Genomic DNA, 15,978 nt, shown 5'->3' on the forward strand with positions numbered 1-15,978 from the left:
GGGCAAATAAATAAATGAAAAATAAAAACAAATCACAGGGGCCACCTCTAACCAACATTCATCATTCACTGTGTTATAATTAATCTGACACCAACAATAAAAACAGCAGGTCAGGTAAAACGTTACTAAAAGTAGTGAAACTCCAAAGAGTAATTAAATTCTGTTTTATTTATACAGCACCAAATCACAAAACCTGTTGTCTCAACGCACACAGAGATGAGTAGAGATGGTGAAGGTGAATGAGAATAAATACCTAGGATCAGTCATCCAAAGCAACAAACAATACACATGAGATGTGAAGAACACAGTGCAAGCATGGTGGATATGAATGTAAAGACAGAAGGATAGCAGCGAGCGTGAAAGAGAAGCTTTGGAAGATTCTAGTGAGATGTGCCATGATATTTGGTTTGGAGGCAGTGGCACTCCCAAAAAGACCAGAGGTGGCTAAACTGAAGATACTAAAGTCTTCATAGGAATAGTTCAGGTTGAACATTTTGGAGACAAAGTTAGAGAAGCACAGCTGAGATGATTTGGACATAGGAGGAATGGTGGACACAGTGGGGAAAGGATGATGAATATGAAACTACCAGGGAGAAGGGAAAGAGGAAGACCAAAGAGAATATTCAGCGATGTAGTGAAGGAAGACATGCAGAAGGTTGTTGTGACAGAAGAGGATGCTAGGGATAGGATGAGATGGAAGCATATGGTCTGTTGTAATGACCCCTAAAGTAAGGAGTTGAAAGAAGAAGAAAATGTCAGAGTTTGAGACTGAATCCAGACTGATTCAGAACAATAATACAACAAAAGAGCCAATATCACTTGTGAAAAATGTGACCAAATTGGAAAAGTTAAAAATTTAAGACATTCCCTCCACATTTTTATTTAGGTAGGTTCATGTTGTTTTGTTAATTTGTTGAAATTGTAATTTTTAGTTTTATTTCAAGAGTTGTAGCTTTGAGTTTAGCTTTGGTTAGCTCTAACAATCCAAGTCTACAAGTCTCTTTAGTTCCGTCGAACTGAACGGAAATGGAAGCGATCTATTTTAAGTTTTTCTTCATCTTTGTTTGCCCACAGGAAACGTGAACCGGAAACAGTGTTTTGGAAAAAGTTTTTTTTAATATATATTTTTATTTAACTTACCAACTGTGATTGATTACGCCTGTTTATCTTTTATTTAATTTTGTATTATGAAATATCTTAGAAAATATAGAAAAAACATATGTCTCTCGTTTGTTACTTGACGTGGTTTTGCCCTGTGTTCTCATTGGCCGGTAACCAGGAAGTTTTTGGGATGATTTCGGGGGCGCGAAAACATTTGCAGTTTTCGAGAAGACGTTTGTTTTGGTTTGTGACGACCTTTCAGTAGTCATGTGTGAGAAGATTAAGAAGGTATTTTTCTGTTTCGGGAGCATATCCCGCTGACTGCTTTTGCTGCCCCGTGTTTATATGTTCCTGCTTGTTGTGGCATCCTCAGGTGAACAGCTGGCTCGGCGCCGTGTTTGGTGAGCAGGTTGTGCCACAGTTTGAAGTCAACACACGGACAGTGGACATCCTGTACCAGCTCGCCCAGTCCAGCGAAGCCCGCTGCAGTGACACAGCCCTCCTTATAGAGGACCTCAAACAGAAAGCTGCAGAGTACCAGGCTGAGGGTGAGTAATTTACAGGCAGTTATACAAAGTTCATTTAATCTAGGGAGGGGAGATAAATATGCTGTGGGTTTAAGACAGCATCCAAGTGCACTTGCACTAATTTTAAAGGCATTTAGCAGGTCACAGTGTAATAGAAGGACAGTTAAAGTTCAGGGATATCAGTCTGTCCGAGCAGGAGGCAGAAACTGCTGATAGGGTAGATGCAGGTCATTCACAGGCAGCAGAGAGTGTGCGACTTCTCCAGGATGGTACATCACTACGGTTTGCTGTATCTTCCATCGTGGTCTCAAAACAGTGGTGACACAAGGAGAGCTGGACAGGGTTGAAGGGCATCGACCGAGCAGTGAGATCAGTATCGGCCCCTTTGTGTGAGGAGGGACAAAAGGAGTGCTGCCAGAGCCCTGCAAAATTACCTCCAGTGGGCTAATCACGTGCATGTTTTGTTACCAAACCTAAACACACAAACTATGACGGTGGCATTAAGGTCCTTTAGTGGGACCTGTGCTCACAACCGAACACCATGCAGATTAACTGGCATTCGCCTGAGAACACCAGAACTGGCAGGTCCTCCCACCAGCGTCCCGTTTTCCTCACAGATGATGTTGCAGGCAATGAAACGTTCACCATGGTTACTCCAAACTCTTTCAGGACTGACTTTTGCACATGGCTATTATGTGATGGATGAGAAATTAAAAATTCAAAGTGCCTACAACCTTTACACTGTAACGTGTGGTGTATTATAAAGTGTGTTTACATTATACTTGGAATACAGAAACACATTTGTCTAGACTTAAACTAGTGAACAGATACTGATAGTGAAGTAATAAACAGTATACAATGATTTCTACATTAAAACCATTTAACTGTTCATCTTAGTTTTCTCTTTGTATGTTTGCCTGATGCCTCATCTGTTTTACTTTTGCACTGTGGTACTCTTCCTCTGATGCATATCGGCCAAAAGTATTTAAAAAAAATCCAAGTTGTTACAAATAATATTAATAAGCCTTTATTTATAATGATTTACTTTTCTCTGTGCTGTTTATGTGAGACATTAACTTCCACCTTAAAGTTTTCAGTGTTTTCTCCACTCAGGTGCTCATCTCCAGGATGTTCTTCTACAAAGTGTTGGCCTGTCCTCTGCCAGTTTGTCAAAGCCAGTTGCTGACTGCTTATCTGCTTTAGTAGACAATGCTATGGTGCTTGGAGTGAGAGACACTTCACTGGGCAGGTCTGTTTTGTTTTTTTTCTTCAATGAAGTTGGCCAGGTTAAAAAAACAGGGTGAGATAAACTGGCTCGTGTCTCGTCATCTTGTGTGCAGCTTTATGCCAGCCGTAAACAACCTCACTAGTGAACTTCTGGAAGCGGAGAAGTCAAATAGAAGACTTGAGAGAGAGCTCCGGGCCCTCAGAAAGAGACTCGGGGCAACTCTGGTGCTCCGGGGAAGTTTACAAGAGTAGGTAACTCACCTGTTCTTATATGGATGATATGTAGCATATTTTGTAATACTGGCAATCTTAATTTTCAGGGATATCAACAAAACTGTCAAAGCTCAGGCAGTGGAGAGCGCTAAAGCTGAGGAGAAGCTGCTCAAAATGGATTTTGTGACAGCAAAGGCGAACGAGCTCAGTAACAGACGGGAGCGGTGGGAGGTATGTTGTTTGTGTTTCATTAGGTATACCTTGTTAGTGCAGGGTTGGACCCCTTTTTTCTCATGAGACCAGGCTTTTTTTTTCATATCATTTTTCATATCTTTTTTTAGAAATCCAATTTTTTCTTAGCCCAGGCAAATTGTCGCCTCAGTTTCCTGATCTTAGCTGACAGGAGTGGCACCCAGTGTAGTCTTCTTCTGCTGTAGCTCATCTGCTGCAAGCTTAGTTGTATTATATTCAGAGAGGTTCTTCTGAATACCTTGGTTGTAATGGGTGGTTATTTGAGTTACTTCCTGTCAGCTCAATGCAGTCTGGTCCTTCCCGTCTGGCATCAATGAGGCGTTTTCAGCCAGAAGCTAGAATAATACAGTACTCCTGTCTGCACCTCCAACCATCAACCAGGTTCAAAGTCACTTTAATCCCATTTCTTGCTCATTCTGATGCTGTGTTTGAACTTCAGCAGATGGTCTTGATGCTCTGAGTTGTGATTGGCTACTTGTACTTGCATTACCAGTACTCCAGTAGGCAGACTGAATAATGTGTATATTGCAGTGATATCTGAGGCAGTTTGAAAAAGAAAGAAGAGCTAATGATAATAATGCCTGTAACATTTTTGCAGAACTCATCAAGATATTTAAAAGTGCTCTGTGTTTCTTTGTGTTGACTCAATTAATTGGAGGTTTGCTTTGGATGAGAAACTATAACAAAATGTACAAATAAGTTTTTGCCCTGCAGCTTTAGAGGTACAGTTACCCTCCAGTTACAGTAAAAATATCCATCATCAGAAGCCAAAAAGATCAATTTTATGTATATAAAACTCTAAGAATGGTCATAGTAAAGGAGAAAAGATGCAGAAGAAAAAGTATTTTTTAAAAACGTTTGGGATGGTATGAAGTGTTGACGACACTACCACAAAAAAGAGATAGTTTTCAAAAAATATAAGAAAAGGTGTAGAAAAATGCACTGTTTTCCTCATTGGGATGACCAGTTTTCCAGTTTTTTTGTTATGCATCAGTGTTTGATCTCCCAGATATAATGTGTGCACCACGTTACAGTTTAGAGAACAGAGATGTTTCTGCAGAACAGGTCCAAGAGTTCCTGTTAATGTCAGGAGGGAGCAGATATTCTAAAGAGCACTGATTTTATTCTGCTCTTTCTGTCCTGCAGGCTCAGCTTGTATCCAGGAACATGGACAAGTCTATCACCCACCAGGCTCTTGTGCAGCTGTCAGAGGTATTTCAGCTTTTCCACATGCGCCCCCATTCATTGCCATGGAAATGAAAATGTAATACCGTCTGCTTAGAGGGTCTGAAAGTGTCATCTTATTTTTCTCTCTACAGGAAGTCACCGAGCTGAAAAAAGAAATAATCCCCTTAAAGAAGAAACTGGAGCCCTACATGGACCTGAGCCCGGTATGTTTGTTTTCACTCTGTTACTGACTTTTAAATACTCCACGACCAAACCCCTTAATCTGTTTTTATCCTTTTGGATAATGTTTTTTGTGCACAAATGACTTTATTAAAACCAACCTGAAGGAAAGGGTTGAACCGTGTTCAGACGTGTGGAAACAAACTTCCTGAATTTGGGTTTCTGAATTTTGTTTTTCCTCCTCTAAACAGAGCCCGTCTCTGGCTCAAGTGAAGATAGAAGAGGCAAAAAGAGAGCTGGTAAGCATCCTAAAAACTCGCTCAATAATGGATGAGATGTGGTGGCTGATTTATTGAATTTGATCCTATTTCTTTTTTTTGTTTTCAGGCTGCACTTGATTCCCAGCTTGAGATGAATGTGGATTTTAAATGAAGATTTGTCTAATGTTACTGTATTATTTACTGTGTTTGTTAAATAATAAAAGTCACTTAAATTTCTTTGCTTTGACACCCACCTTCTGGCTTCTTTTTATGCAACCCAACAGATCTGTGCAGAGACAAGTCTCCTTGTGCTCTAAAAGTAAGAGCTGCTTAGAGGCACTTTTTTCAAAACTTCCAGCTTTAAAGTCTTGTCAATATTATTCTTTATATTTCTCTTTATTTCACAGTTACCTATTAGAGTATTTATTAGAGAACAAAAACATTTGGCTTCATCTGTTTTCTGTTCCTCCACCTCTTCCTGTTTGTTACAGACATCATTAACACTAATCAAGAGCGTTGTCTTTATTTTCTGTTCACTGCAGTCTAATTGAGGGGTTGTTTCCCCTCCGAAGAAGTACTAACAACATGTCGTGAGAGTCTGATCTTTCTCCCCAAATACAGAGACGGTAGATGGCATTAAATGAATAGCTTTGTTGTGATGGCAACATATTTAAAAAAACAGGATTTGGTAACCACGCAAAAGATGTTTGTCTCCCAAACACTTTTAGCAGGAATGTCAAACTCCTCTTGCATCATGGGCTACATACAGCCCACCTTGATCTTTAGTGGGCTGGACCAGAGAAGCTTCTCAAATCTGCCAACACAACTAAATTGTAAGAAGTAAATGTGTGAAAATAACAGGAAAGGTTGTGGTATTTCACTGCCCAAAAAAGTGAAACTTTATATTATTTCATTATTTTTCTATTGCTTATTTACTTTGGTGTAGTATAAATGGCCATGGTGGAGGTCTTTATCTGTAGAAGAAGCTGTAAAACATGTAAATATACAGTTAAAAATCCAAAGATTTCCTTGAAATTTTCCAAAGCTGCCCAGTGGGGTCAGATTTGAGCTTTTTTTCAGCCAATTCTGGGTCCCAGGTCTATGTTTGACACCCCTGATTTATAGTCTGTGTTATTACTGATGGGTCTCCTGTGGTGAATGTTGACATAGTTGTCTTGAACAAAAGAAATTGTAATAAAAAGCATTATTTCTATACTTTTAAAAAAGACTGCATCATCAACACATTTCAGAAGCCTTTCCACTACCTCATTACATGAATTTCTTGTTTACCCATGTGCCACTGTTATTTTACTGACTGGCCTAGATGGCTATGTTACCTCTTAAAAACAAAGTGCAGGAAACCTTTTGTGATAGACAGCAGACTTCCACAGGCTTTGGAAGGATAATGGCACGTAAAAGTGGTTTTGGGGCCACTGCCTGAGCACCCGGAGCCAAAATACGGAGAATGCAACAAACTTGTCCAGTTTATATGCAAAATACCCCCCTTGTGATCCAAACCCACCCTTGCCTCTCTCCCACTTATGTGGAGCTGAGCGTGGAGACCCCAACTGTCTCTGTCAGTTTGACTGTTGTACGTCTGCTGTGCAGTCTGACACGGAGACTGACTGGTTACCATGGAGTGGGTCATGGATGTGGGCTGGGGAGCAGTTTACCCAGTAGGCCCCCAGCTTCACTGAAAGGCGCCATGGTTAGGGTGTCAGATTATGAGAAGAAACTGAATCAAAATGTCACTTAAAACCTCAAAATTTGGCACTTCTAATTCTAAGAGGTTTTCTACTGATTAAACCTTTGCACAATGTCCTATGAGAGTATTTCTATTACTTTTGTGAAGATGTAAGATTAATATGCGAAGAAAGCCGAAATATTCCGCCAAATATAATACACTGGTCTAAAGCTATGATGTGGAAAAATAAAATAAAGCTTAGGAGTTGTAGAGAAAGGCGAAGGAAACGGGCAGAATAAAACAGCAAGTTCCAAAAAGTAAACATGTGCCTCGCGGAGGGGGAGGGAGCCAGTGCGTCATTACCAGCGAGCGTGTCGCCCCTCTTCCCTTTAAAATAGTTTTATGCGCCACGCCCACATTATCATTCCCGCTCAGCTGTTACTGTGGGTCGCCTTCAGTTTCCACATGGATCCATTCACGGATCTGCGGGCTTGAGCGTTTGGGAAGTCGCCGTGGGAGACTCGCCACTCCACGCGTCGCTCGGATCCGTCACCTCGTCTGTCAGTTTTGAACAACTTGTTGCGCAGCTGCTATTCCCAACCTCCTCTGTGGTCCATTGCTGCTGCTGCTGCACACAGCGGCTGATCTTACTCAACCCCAAACGGCCGCTGTTTTTCTCTCTCTCCTGTGCTGCAGGTGAAGACGGATGAAGAAGTGATTTGATCTCAGCTCAGGCGACACAGAGATGAAGCTCGGTATCGCGGCCTCTTTGAGCGCCTTCACCATCTGGCGTGGGTTCTTGTGAAGTCTGGGAAGTCCTACGGTGGGTTTTTTTTTAAGCGTCCCAGCTTTTAATATGATCAGTGAGACGGGGGATGCGAGTCATGAGCTGGACCCGTTGTCGCGGACTGGACTGGAGCCACAGCCTCCTCTGTCTGACTTTACTCCTGTGGACCAGAAGCATGAGTGGACTGGCTGACTTCTCAGGTAAGATGATGGTGATGTGGGTGGGTGGGGGATTACGGGGTGGTGGTGGTGGTCGTGCAGACAATGAGAACACGAAGTATTTCTGTTACAGCAGGTTGGGTATGAGCCCCACTGTTATATGGTGTGTAATAACAGCTGCCAGTGGGGTTGGGTGGCTGGGGTGTGTGTGTGGGGGGTGAACCTTCTGTTTGCCATTTTTATGTATGGTGTTATAGATAATGTGGCTGTACTCTTTCTCATTGCTAGTGTTCATGATACAGCAAGAAAGTCTGGATGGTATAATGTAACACATCTTAATTCTCTATTTTGTGTCTTCTTGCTGTATTGGTAAAGCTGACAAAATGACTGCGCAGCATTTCTTCTCATATTCTTGTGTTTTATCTGAACCATCTCCCCAGTGTTGGATTTATAAACGTATTTATCTTTGGATACACTGTGCACAGCTTCAGCTCAACACCTTGGAATCAGTAGTAATGTAATGTATAACCGTACAGCACAGGGCGGTTATGTTTGTTGAATGCCGGTTCGCCGAATATGCCACTTTGAAAAAAAAAAAAAAGACAGTGAGTGAGGCAAGACCACAGTGATTTTTTTTTTTAAAGCAACCTGAGACACCTGCAAGAGCGCCAAAGAGGCCACGCAACCTGCTCCGCAGCTACTGATGCAGTAGATCCAAGAAAAAGAGTGTTTTATTTATGTAGCTAATAAATTACTGCAGTTTAGTTTTTTTTAATTCAGTATGATTAGGTGAAATTCTGAATGTAATGTGTAAAATTAGCAAAGTCTCCCTTCTGTGCATGCATACATGTCTTCTGTCTAACAGACTACCTGTCCAGGATCATTACCAGCCACTCTGCCCACGCGTGTGATGGGCAACCTCTGCGGCTCCACTGTCCACGCCACTCCACCATCTCCATCCAGTCTGCCTTCTACGGGAGCAGCGAGATGCAGCTTTGCGGAGTAGCTCCACACCCTCCACTCGGGGCACACAATCACAGCTGCTCAGCTTTCACAGCCCTACAGGTGCATTTTATATGTGGGGTAAAGAGCTGTTTTCACTCTCACTGGGTCAGCTGTTACTTAGTGGCTGCTCGTCACTTTCACGCAGTCTGAAAATCGTCATGTCAACCAGTCGGTGCATAAGCTTGGCTCTTTGCATCTGATTTGGTTGTCCTTCCTTCACTGTGGATGGTGTTTGCTGACTGTCGTCCATGTTTATTGTGCAGAAGCTTTTGTCGGAGTGTCAGAGCCACAGAGACTGCCAGATGCCTGTCAATCACCTGCTATTTGGGAAGGACCCCTGCCCCGGCACTACCAAATACCTCCATGTGGACTACAAGTGTAAACCTAGTGAGTTCATCGGGTCAAATTTTGTTTCAGCACAAGTTTCCTCACACATTCTTAAGCGAATAGCTACACAGCCACACATAAAAATCCTCCCCACACCCAATTTCAGCCGTCAGTTTCCTACCACCATCAGACCCTCCTCCAAGTCGTCTTTACTCCTTTTCCCCCCCCCCTCACTCAGCTGAACACAAAAGACATGTGGTGTGTGAAGGAGAAACCATGGTCCTGCGCTGTAAGCCCCCCAGGGCGCTGAACATCTATGCAGCTGTCTACGGGCGAAGGCTGGGTCACACCGACACCTGCCCCTCACACCTGACAAGACCACCCCCGTTTGGTGAGTTTCTAGCAGACGATTCCAGCAATGAAAGGTCTCAAGATGCACGAATAAGTTAAAGAGGACACAGTTTGTTTTACATTTAGAGTACAGCACTGTGAAAGTTTAAAAAGGGCGACATATTGCTTCTCAATAGAATTAAATAATTCATTGTATAATCTTGTGAAACTTCTGTGTGTGAGACCGTGATAAGGTGGCAGTTTGTGGAGGGATACTTATTTAATTGCTGCTGTTCCCAGACCTGGTTAAGCAGAAGAAAATGTTCTGATGTTATCATAAACAAATATCTATTCACATTTGTCTTGACATTTCCCATAGCATGAAAAAGCAGGTGCAGATAATAACATGAATAATGGAATAATACATTTACTCATTGGAGTGTGTCCCAGCCATTGTTATCATTTCGTTCTGGGAACATTTCCTGGTGTGACATTCAAACTGTACGTGACTGATTTCACATTGTACAATGACAGGATACAGTTAGGTCTCTGGATGCTTTTGATTTTATTAAAATTTAACCACAACTATGTTAGTCCTGTGTCACATTGGTGACCTGTCCAGGGTGCACCCCGCCTCTTGCCCTACAATAGCTGAGATAGGCTCAAGCCCCTCCCACGACCCTGATATGGATAAGCGGAAGCCAATAGATGGATTAACTACAGTTAATCCATGTTTCTTATTCAGTAACTCTTTTTGCAATTGACTCTTTCCCTGCAGAGTGTCTGAACCATGAGGCCGTACACTTGGTCTCCAAGTCCTGCTACAGCAAACAGAAGTGTGCTGTTCCCGTCAGCAACCAGACCTTTAGGGACCCATGCTTTCCAGGAACCAGGAAGTACCTCAGTGTGATCTATTCTTGTGGTAGGACCCTCTCTGTTTCCTCATTCACCTTAATTGCAATCCCTGTGATGAATTGAACATAGCTGTTTTAAAGTAGGAGCACGTACACAAAGGAAGGTTTTTGTTTTGGCCTCGTTCATTACGCGGTAGCTCCATCGGTGAACATTTCTAACTTCCTACTCTGGATTCTTATCAGCTGATCCCAGCCATCAGCTGTTCTTATCCCATCACACCCAAGAGCGCAATAGCAGGGGAAGATTGGACTGTGAGCAACTGATTTGTGAGTTGGAGTTGACATCCTGATAAACTTCCTGTGATTGGCACAAATGCCATCGAGGTCACATTCATGCATCGTAATTTGGAGCCTGGTGTTGAAAGAATTCTTCTGACTGGATGTGTTGGCTCCATATAGAGCAAAACAATGTGTGTTAGCCTTGAAGGGCGCTTATTATTAATACAATAGTAGGGAAAGTATTTTCGATCTGAATGTGTAACTCCATTGTTGGCTCAGTTTGGATGTGAGAAGTAGCTTGTTTAAAACGGTCTACTGAGCCACTGAGTCATTTTGTTCACAGCGATACAAAGACTTCTTCTGTCCTTTTCCCAATAGTACCGCAGAGTTTACTAAGGGTGGCAGACCCCAACATAGTAAGCCTCACCTCATCTCCTAGCGTGGGCACAGAAAAAGGTACAACAGCGTCATGCCGTCCACGCAGTTCCAAGATTTTATTGTGACTTCTTCACATCGTACTTGTAATCTTCACAATCTTCTCCTGCAGATCTGGAGGAGCCCTTTCCTAAAGGCTCAAGAAGGCCTGACAACTCAGGAGCGATGATGAGCAACTCTCTCCTGACATATGCTTACATCAAAGGTATTGACACACATGCGCTCATGAACTAACTCCCAATCCATGCTTTATCGCAACTCCCCCTCTTTGTTTCCTACACAGAGCATCCTGAAATGGCAGCTCTGCTGTTTACCTCCAGCGTGTGCGTTGGTCTCCTGCTCACCCTGCTGGCTGTATCTGTTCGAGTGACCTGCAGGGCACGCTGGGTCAGAGATCACAGACTTGCACCCAAGCCGGGAAGCCCTACTGTTAAGTATCAGGAAGATGACGAGGATGAGGATGACACAGATGAAGAAGAAGATGACCACGAGGGAACGGGAAGATCTTTGCTCTCAGCCACGGAAAGGAAGGCGATATACGGTTGGGAGGAAGTGACTTATGTGAGCGAAGCGGCCGAGCGGGCGGAGAGGATTGAGCGCAGAGAGATGATCATGCAGGAGATCTGGATGAACGCCTATCTGAATGGCAGCTCGTGTTAAATAACTCATGACCTGTGGATGCTACTCAGCATCTGGTGTTTTTTTCCCATCAGGTATACTGATCACCACCGCAAGAAGCTCCTTTTTTAACATTGCAGTTTGTTGTGTTTTGCCATTTTTGCGAACAATATGCGAAGAAAAAGTTTTCAAAAGTTTCCATGATCAACAAAGTTTTATGTCTTTTGTATTTATACAGACTCACCACTAAATATAGCTTTAACATTTCAGGCTGAAACATTATTTATAAAAAAAAAACAACCCCAGCAAACAAACAAACAAAAAAGCATTCACCAACAACTTTATCAGGTTCACAGGCTAGTACCAGGTTGGTCCCCTTTTTGCATTTAAAACGTCATTAATTCTTCAGCACAGATGCTGACATTTTGATCCATATTTGGTTCATATTGACATGATAGCATCACACAGTCACTACAGATTTGTCAGCTCCATATCCATGTGGAATCTTCGTTCCACGACATCTATTGGACTAATATCCCGTGACTAGGGAGGTCATTTGAGTGCTGTAAACTCACTGTCAAGTTCAAGATCCAGTGTGAGATGACTTGAGCTTTGTGGCACGGCTCGTTAAGCAGCCATGGGAAGATGGGTACACTGTGGTCATACAGGGACGGACATGGTCAGCTACAATATTTGCACCAGCCGTGCCAAGGAAATATTCCTCACATCATTACACCATCACTGTTAATACAATGCATGATGGATTTATACTTTAAAGATGTTTACACCAAATTCTCACCTTCAATCCAAACGTCACAGCTGACCGTGATTTTACAGTCTTTACAGTCCAATTTCGGTGACCCTGTGTGAATTGTAACCTCAGTTTCGTGCTCGTAGCTGACAGGAGCAGCAGTGTGGCCCTCTCCTTCAAAGATGCTTATTTGAGCTACTGTTTCCTATCAGCTGGAAGAAGTCTGGCTATTCATTACTTGCTGTCATGTGAGTGACTGATTAGATATTTGCATCTCTTGAACAGGTGTAGCTAATTAAGCGGCCAGAGGGTGTATTACTGCACTAATTCCTGATCAAGCAGTCTCATAGCGGCTGTGTTTGTGATATAAACCGAAGAACATGTCAGGGAACAGATCCTGTAATCTAAAGAGATCACTAAACTAAGAAATACAAATGCATGTAAAGACCATTTGATGTATTACAAAAACAAGAATCAGGAGGAGGGGGATAACATTCCAAGGAAAAATAACTAATGTTCAAGTGTAAGGTATTCCCTGAGACTAGTGATAATTTTATGACAGATATTTCCTTATCGCCTCCTATTAGATATTCTTTGATTGGATCATCCACTGCGGACTTAATACAAAGCAAGTGACAGCACCTTTGGTGATGAGGTTTATATAATCTTCTAGAGTAAAGCTTTGACCAATCAAAAAAGAAAAAACTTTAAGAGAATTTCAGACTTTTTGGAGGCATTTTGTGAAACTTGATAGAACTCTCTGGATAACTGCTTCGTCTCCGTCAAAAGTTCAAGGGGATGACAACTCAGTCTGAACTCTACACCTTTCTCAGTCCTGCTGGGATGACCTGAACTGTGTGGAAACTTCCTGACTGCGAGCAACTTTCACAGGCGTTTGTTTGTCTCATTACCGAGAAGACAAAGAGAGGAAAGGTGTAGCATCCTTGTCCTTGCACTCCCAGGGATGTAAAACTACTGATATTGATCAATTTTTGTGTTCACGTGATCAAAATATAAAACACAGAATAAACTTTATTTTTTTCGTACAGACTCAATAAAAAACAACATGGTGAAACTGATAAAGGAACACTGGGAGCAAATTTATATTTAAATAAATCAAACACCAGCCTCAGTTTCACATTATGTCAGGATCTGAACTTCAGGACGGTTACAGAGGAGGAGAAACTCCAAGATATAAGAGCACACAGGCTGAATCATTAGTACTATCTGGATGATGTCACATGAGACCAAGAGGAAGCTCATTTTAAGATTTTGAAAAGGCAACTTGTCCAGCTGAATACAGAGCTGTTGAACTCCAGATCACAGAAGTGGCTCCGAGTTGGGTTTGTAGAGTGTTGCTGGTCTTCATCTCGGCCCCCATTTGATATTAGTGAGACCCTGAAACTGTCTTTTGAGGGCCTGCCTGTCTGACCACTCTGAGTCCAGGTAGCGATCATCATCCGCCTCCTCCTCCAGTTTCTAAAAATGTGACAAAGAAAAGATTAGAATGTTTGTTCAAAGCCAAATGTTTATAACATGTGACACATTTCCTCACCTTGAGCTCTTCCTGCCTTCTGTAATAGTGCATCATCATCTGTTTCTGCTGGTCATCGGTGATTACAGGTTCTCTCGCTGGCGCCCCCTGTCCTTTCTAAAGTGAATAGTAAAAGGGTTTAAAAAAAACCCTCAAAAACATATGATGAAGGTCATGGGCCTCAAACATACTTTAGATTGAAATGGCTCTCACCTTTTGGATTTTAACCACTAGCTTTGTCTTTTCATTTCTGCCAATGTAGTCCTGCAGTTTTTTGCCCCTCTGCATCTCTTTGGCAGCCCACCACAGCTGGCATTCGTCGTCTGTGATCACCTGCAGAGACGCCTGAGATGAAGAGAAAAGTAGCAGAAACAGTTGAGAGAGGGCGAAGGCAATTTCATGAGCTTCAAATTAATTTAAAAATAAGACACCTTTTTAAAATAACACCTCCAATGATCATACCATAAATGGAAGATAAAAATTCCTAATTTTATGTGGCCATCAGCCTCCATTTCAGCTGTTTCACCTGTGTTTCTGAAAGGTCTTCCTTGTCCTCTAATTCCATCCTGATTGGGTCGTGAGGAGGCAGCCCCATGGGGTACACGATCATGACCGCCCCCCTTAGCTGATCCAGTGCTTCCTTTATCATTTCCACAGTGACACAAACATTGGCTTGAACTTGTTTCTGCATGATAAAGAGAATGACGTAATTTGTTTGTGACGCCCTTTTTGAACAAAGCAAAAAGTAACGATCAACCGTTAAAGCAAATAACTCACTTTGGAGATGAGCGCCGTTGCAGCCTCCACCGTTCTCATCAGCACCTCTTTCATTTTATCATTAGGCGCTAGTAGAAGGCAAAGGGATGGTTTAAACATGCATTCTTGCAAATAAAAAGGATTGCTTGCAAAATTGTCATCTTTGTAAAGGAAATTTGTGTAGTATTATCTACAGCTGTTACGTGCTATCAGATATCATTTCATATAATTGCACAAAGTCAGGAAACCAGGCTTTAACTACAGAGCTATATTAAATCATGCAAACCCAAACGGATGTTACAGTCTCACCTTGTCCATTCCTCCTCCCAATCTCATCCTTTCTAAACACAGAGCCTCCACTGGGGATGCACTTTTCTCCCCATTCATCCCTCAGGTTTAGCTCCTCAATCTGCTCCTCTGTCAGCCCCTGCATGTTGGGTGGCAGTGAGATGCCATGGTCTGCAAGCTCGGGAATCTCTGAGGGCACACAGAGGAACAAGCAGATCTTTGTCAGAGGCCCACTTACAGGGTTGAATTATGCTATTTGGGGAACTCAGAGACACGAAACTGGTCAAAATAGAGTGCACCAGCACTGATGTTAAGTTTCAACAGTAGTGAGGTGCAGGTTTGAGTCGTGGCAGCACCGAGGGTGTGTTTTCACCTGAACATAGTCTCTCCACTTTGAGCCTTCCGTTGTAAATGGCAGTAATTTGCTGGATCAGAGTTTCCAGAGGGGTGTCCACGGTGGTGTTAAAAAGAAAAAGGCTTTCGTCTCCACGCTTCACGTGAAGTTGCACCATTTCGCTAAGCAACACCTGCTTACCCCACCTTCCTGAAAGATAGGTTTGAAAGAGAAGAAAGTTGGGGCCTGAATGAAACTTGAACACCACCAACCACTTTCCCTCAGTAGGACAACAGTGCGTAACCATAGCGACAGCCGTGCCTGTCGCGGATGCTTCCAGAACACACGTAGCTAACGTTAGCTCTATGGAAGCTAACTGTTATGGCTGCTCACAGTGACACAGTGATACTGTCTGTTATTATTTTCTCACAGTGACCTACAGCGGTGACACGTACCTATGCAGTAAAACGTGAAGCACTGTGTTCGGTCCCTCCAGTTTAACTTGCGCTCACACTAAACAGCTCACACTGTTTACAACCGGTGGCATTACTTCCCAATTACGATTGGTCAGCCCGGCTGCTTTCTTCGACTGTAATTTGGAGGACACTTCGTGCTATAAAAGCTGTGACACTGCCCCCTAATGGAGCACAGCGGCAACACTGTGCTCCATTTCCACTGTGCAAAGAGAAACCGGCTAGAAGCGCTCACCTTGTTTGCCATGCTCGTCACGTTAAAATCCTTTAATTTCCTCGTTACTCATGATGGCATCTTAAGGAAATAATTAGGATCTTTTAAAAGTCCTTAATTTAAAATAAATATTATGGCATAACAATGTACTGTATGTTTCTAAAATTTCAAAAGACTATCTAGGAATAAGGGGCATTTTTATGCAGTCAAAAACCAACAAGTAC

At 42.5% G+C, this 15,978-nt stretch overlaps 3 protein-coding genes across 6 annotated transcripts; 2 read left to right on the forward strand and 1 right to left on the reverse strand.

Annotated features, from left to right (window-relative positions):
• Window positions 1-1,266: 1,266 nt before the first annotated feature.
• Window positions 1,267-5,174, forward strand: haus1 (HAUS augmin-like complex, subunit 1). Its single transcript, XM_085470342.1, has 9 exons — window positions 1,267-1,389; window positions 1,475-1,649; window positions 2,742-2,877; window positions 2,969-3,103; window positions 3,176-3,299; window positions 4,467-4,532; window positions 4,640-4,711; window positions 4,919-4,966; window positions 5,055-5,174. The coding sequence occupies exons 1-9, from the start codon at window positions 1,369-1,371 to the stop codon at window positions 5,097-5,099; spliced, it is 822 nt and encodes a 273-aa protein (XP_085326468.1). The 5' UTR covers window positions 1,267-1,368; the 3' UTR covers window positions 5,100-5,174.
• A 1,812-nt stretch (window positions 5,175-6,986) lies between these two features.
• On the forward strand, window positions 6,987-13,439 carry eva1c (eva-1 homolog C (C. elegans)). 3 transcript variants are annotated; one of them, XM_085470346.1, is made up of 10 exons: window positions 6,987-7,171; window positions 7,308-7,598; window positions 8,422-8,621; window positions 8,825-8,948; window positions 9,127-9,279; window positions 9,997-10,140; window positions 10,316-10,399; window positions 10,730-10,807; window positions 10,899-10,991; window positions 11,070-13,439. In XM_085470346.1, the coding sequence occupies exons 2-10, from the start codon at window positions 7,487-7,489 to the stop codon at window positions 11,444-11,446; spliced, it is 1,365 nt and encodes a 454-aa protein (XP_085326472.1). In that variant the 5' UTR covers window positions 6,987-7,171; window positions 7,308-7,486; the 3' UTR covers window positions 11,447-13,439. The 3 variants fall into 3 exon arrangements, with proteins under 3 accessions (XP_085326472.1, XP_085326471.1, XP_085326473.1); XM_085470345.1 differs by having other exon boundaries at window positions 6,987-7,598; XM_085470347.1 differs by lacking the exon at window positions 10,316-10,399 and having other exon boundaries at window positions 6,990-7,598.
• Window positions 13,162-15,679, reverse strand: cfap298 (cilia and flagella associated protein 298). 2 transcript variants are annotated; one of them, XM_085470349.1, is made up of 8 exons: window positions 15,523-15,679; window positions 15,107-15,277; window positions 14,755-14,922; window positions 14,467-14,534; window positions 14,216-14,374; window positions 13,903-14,034; window positions 13,711-13,806; window positions 13,162-13,634 (listed from the first exon to the last, which is right to left on the reverse strand). In XM_085470349.1, the coding sequence occupies exons 2-8, from the start codon at window positions 15,243-15,245 to the stop codon at window positions 13,521-13,523; spliced, it is 876 nt and encodes a 291-aa protein (XP_085326475.1). In that variant the 5' UTR covers window positions 15,246-15,277; window positions 15,523-15,679; the 3' UTR covers window positions 13,162-13,520. The 2 variants fall into 2 exon arrangements, with proteins under 2 accessions (XP_085326475.1, XP_085326474.1); XM_085470348.1 differs by lacking the exon at window positions 15,523-15,679 and having other exon boundaries at window positions 15,107-15,390.
• Window positions 15,680-15,978: the final 299 nt, after the last annotated feature.

This window comes from Copadichromis virginalis, linkage group LG10, assembly GCF_057382275.1.
Source record: "Copadichromis virginalis isolate Kocher_CV1m ecotype Utaka linkage group LG10, C_Virginalis_male_GT1.1, whole genome shotgun sequence".
Taxonomy (NCBI): domain Eukaryota; kingdom Metazoa; phylum Chordata; class Actinopteri; order Cichliformes; family Cichlidae; genus Copadichromis; species Copadichromis virginalis.

Excerpts from the sequence above, each read along its gene's own strand:
- eva1c (XM_085470345.1), top strand. The coding sequence starts at position 7,487 with ATGCGAGTCATGAGCTGGACCCGTTGTCGCGGACTGGACTGGAGCCAC. Across the intron at positions 8,622-8,824 it reads CAGCTTTCACAGCCCTACAG|AAGCTTTTGTCGGAGTGTCA; the intron begins GTGCATTTTATA and ends TTTATTGTGCAG. Across the intron at positions 10,808-10,898 it reads TAGCGTGGGCACAGAAAAAG|ATCTGGAGGAGCCCTTTCCT; the intron begins GTACAACAGCGT and ends CTTCTCCTGCAG.
- haus1 (XM_085470342.1), top strand. The coding sequence starts at position 1,369 with ATGTGTGAGAAGATTAAGAAG. Across the intron at positions 1,650-2,741 it reads TGCAGAGTACCAGGCTGAGG|GTGCTCATCTCCAGGATGTT; the intron begins GTGAGTAATTTA and ends TTCTCCACTCAG. Across the intron at positions 4,967-5,054 it reads AAGAGGCAAAAAGAGAGCTG|GCTGCACTTGATTCCCAGCT; the intron begins GTAAGCATCCTA and ends TTTTGTTTTCAG.
- cfap298 (XM_085470348.1), bottom strand. The coding sequence starts at position 15,374 with ATGGTTACGCACTGTTGTCCTACTGAGGGAAAGTGGTTGGTGGTGTTC. Across the intron at positions 14,535-14,754 it reads TGGGAGGAGGAATGGACAAG|CGCCTAATGATAAAATGAAA; the intron begins GTGAGACTGTAA and ends GCCTTCTACTAG. Across the intron at positions 13,807-13,902 it reads TAGTGGTTAAAATCCAAAAG|AAAGGACAGGGGGCGCCAGC; the intron begins GTGAGAGCCATT and ends TATTCACTTTAG.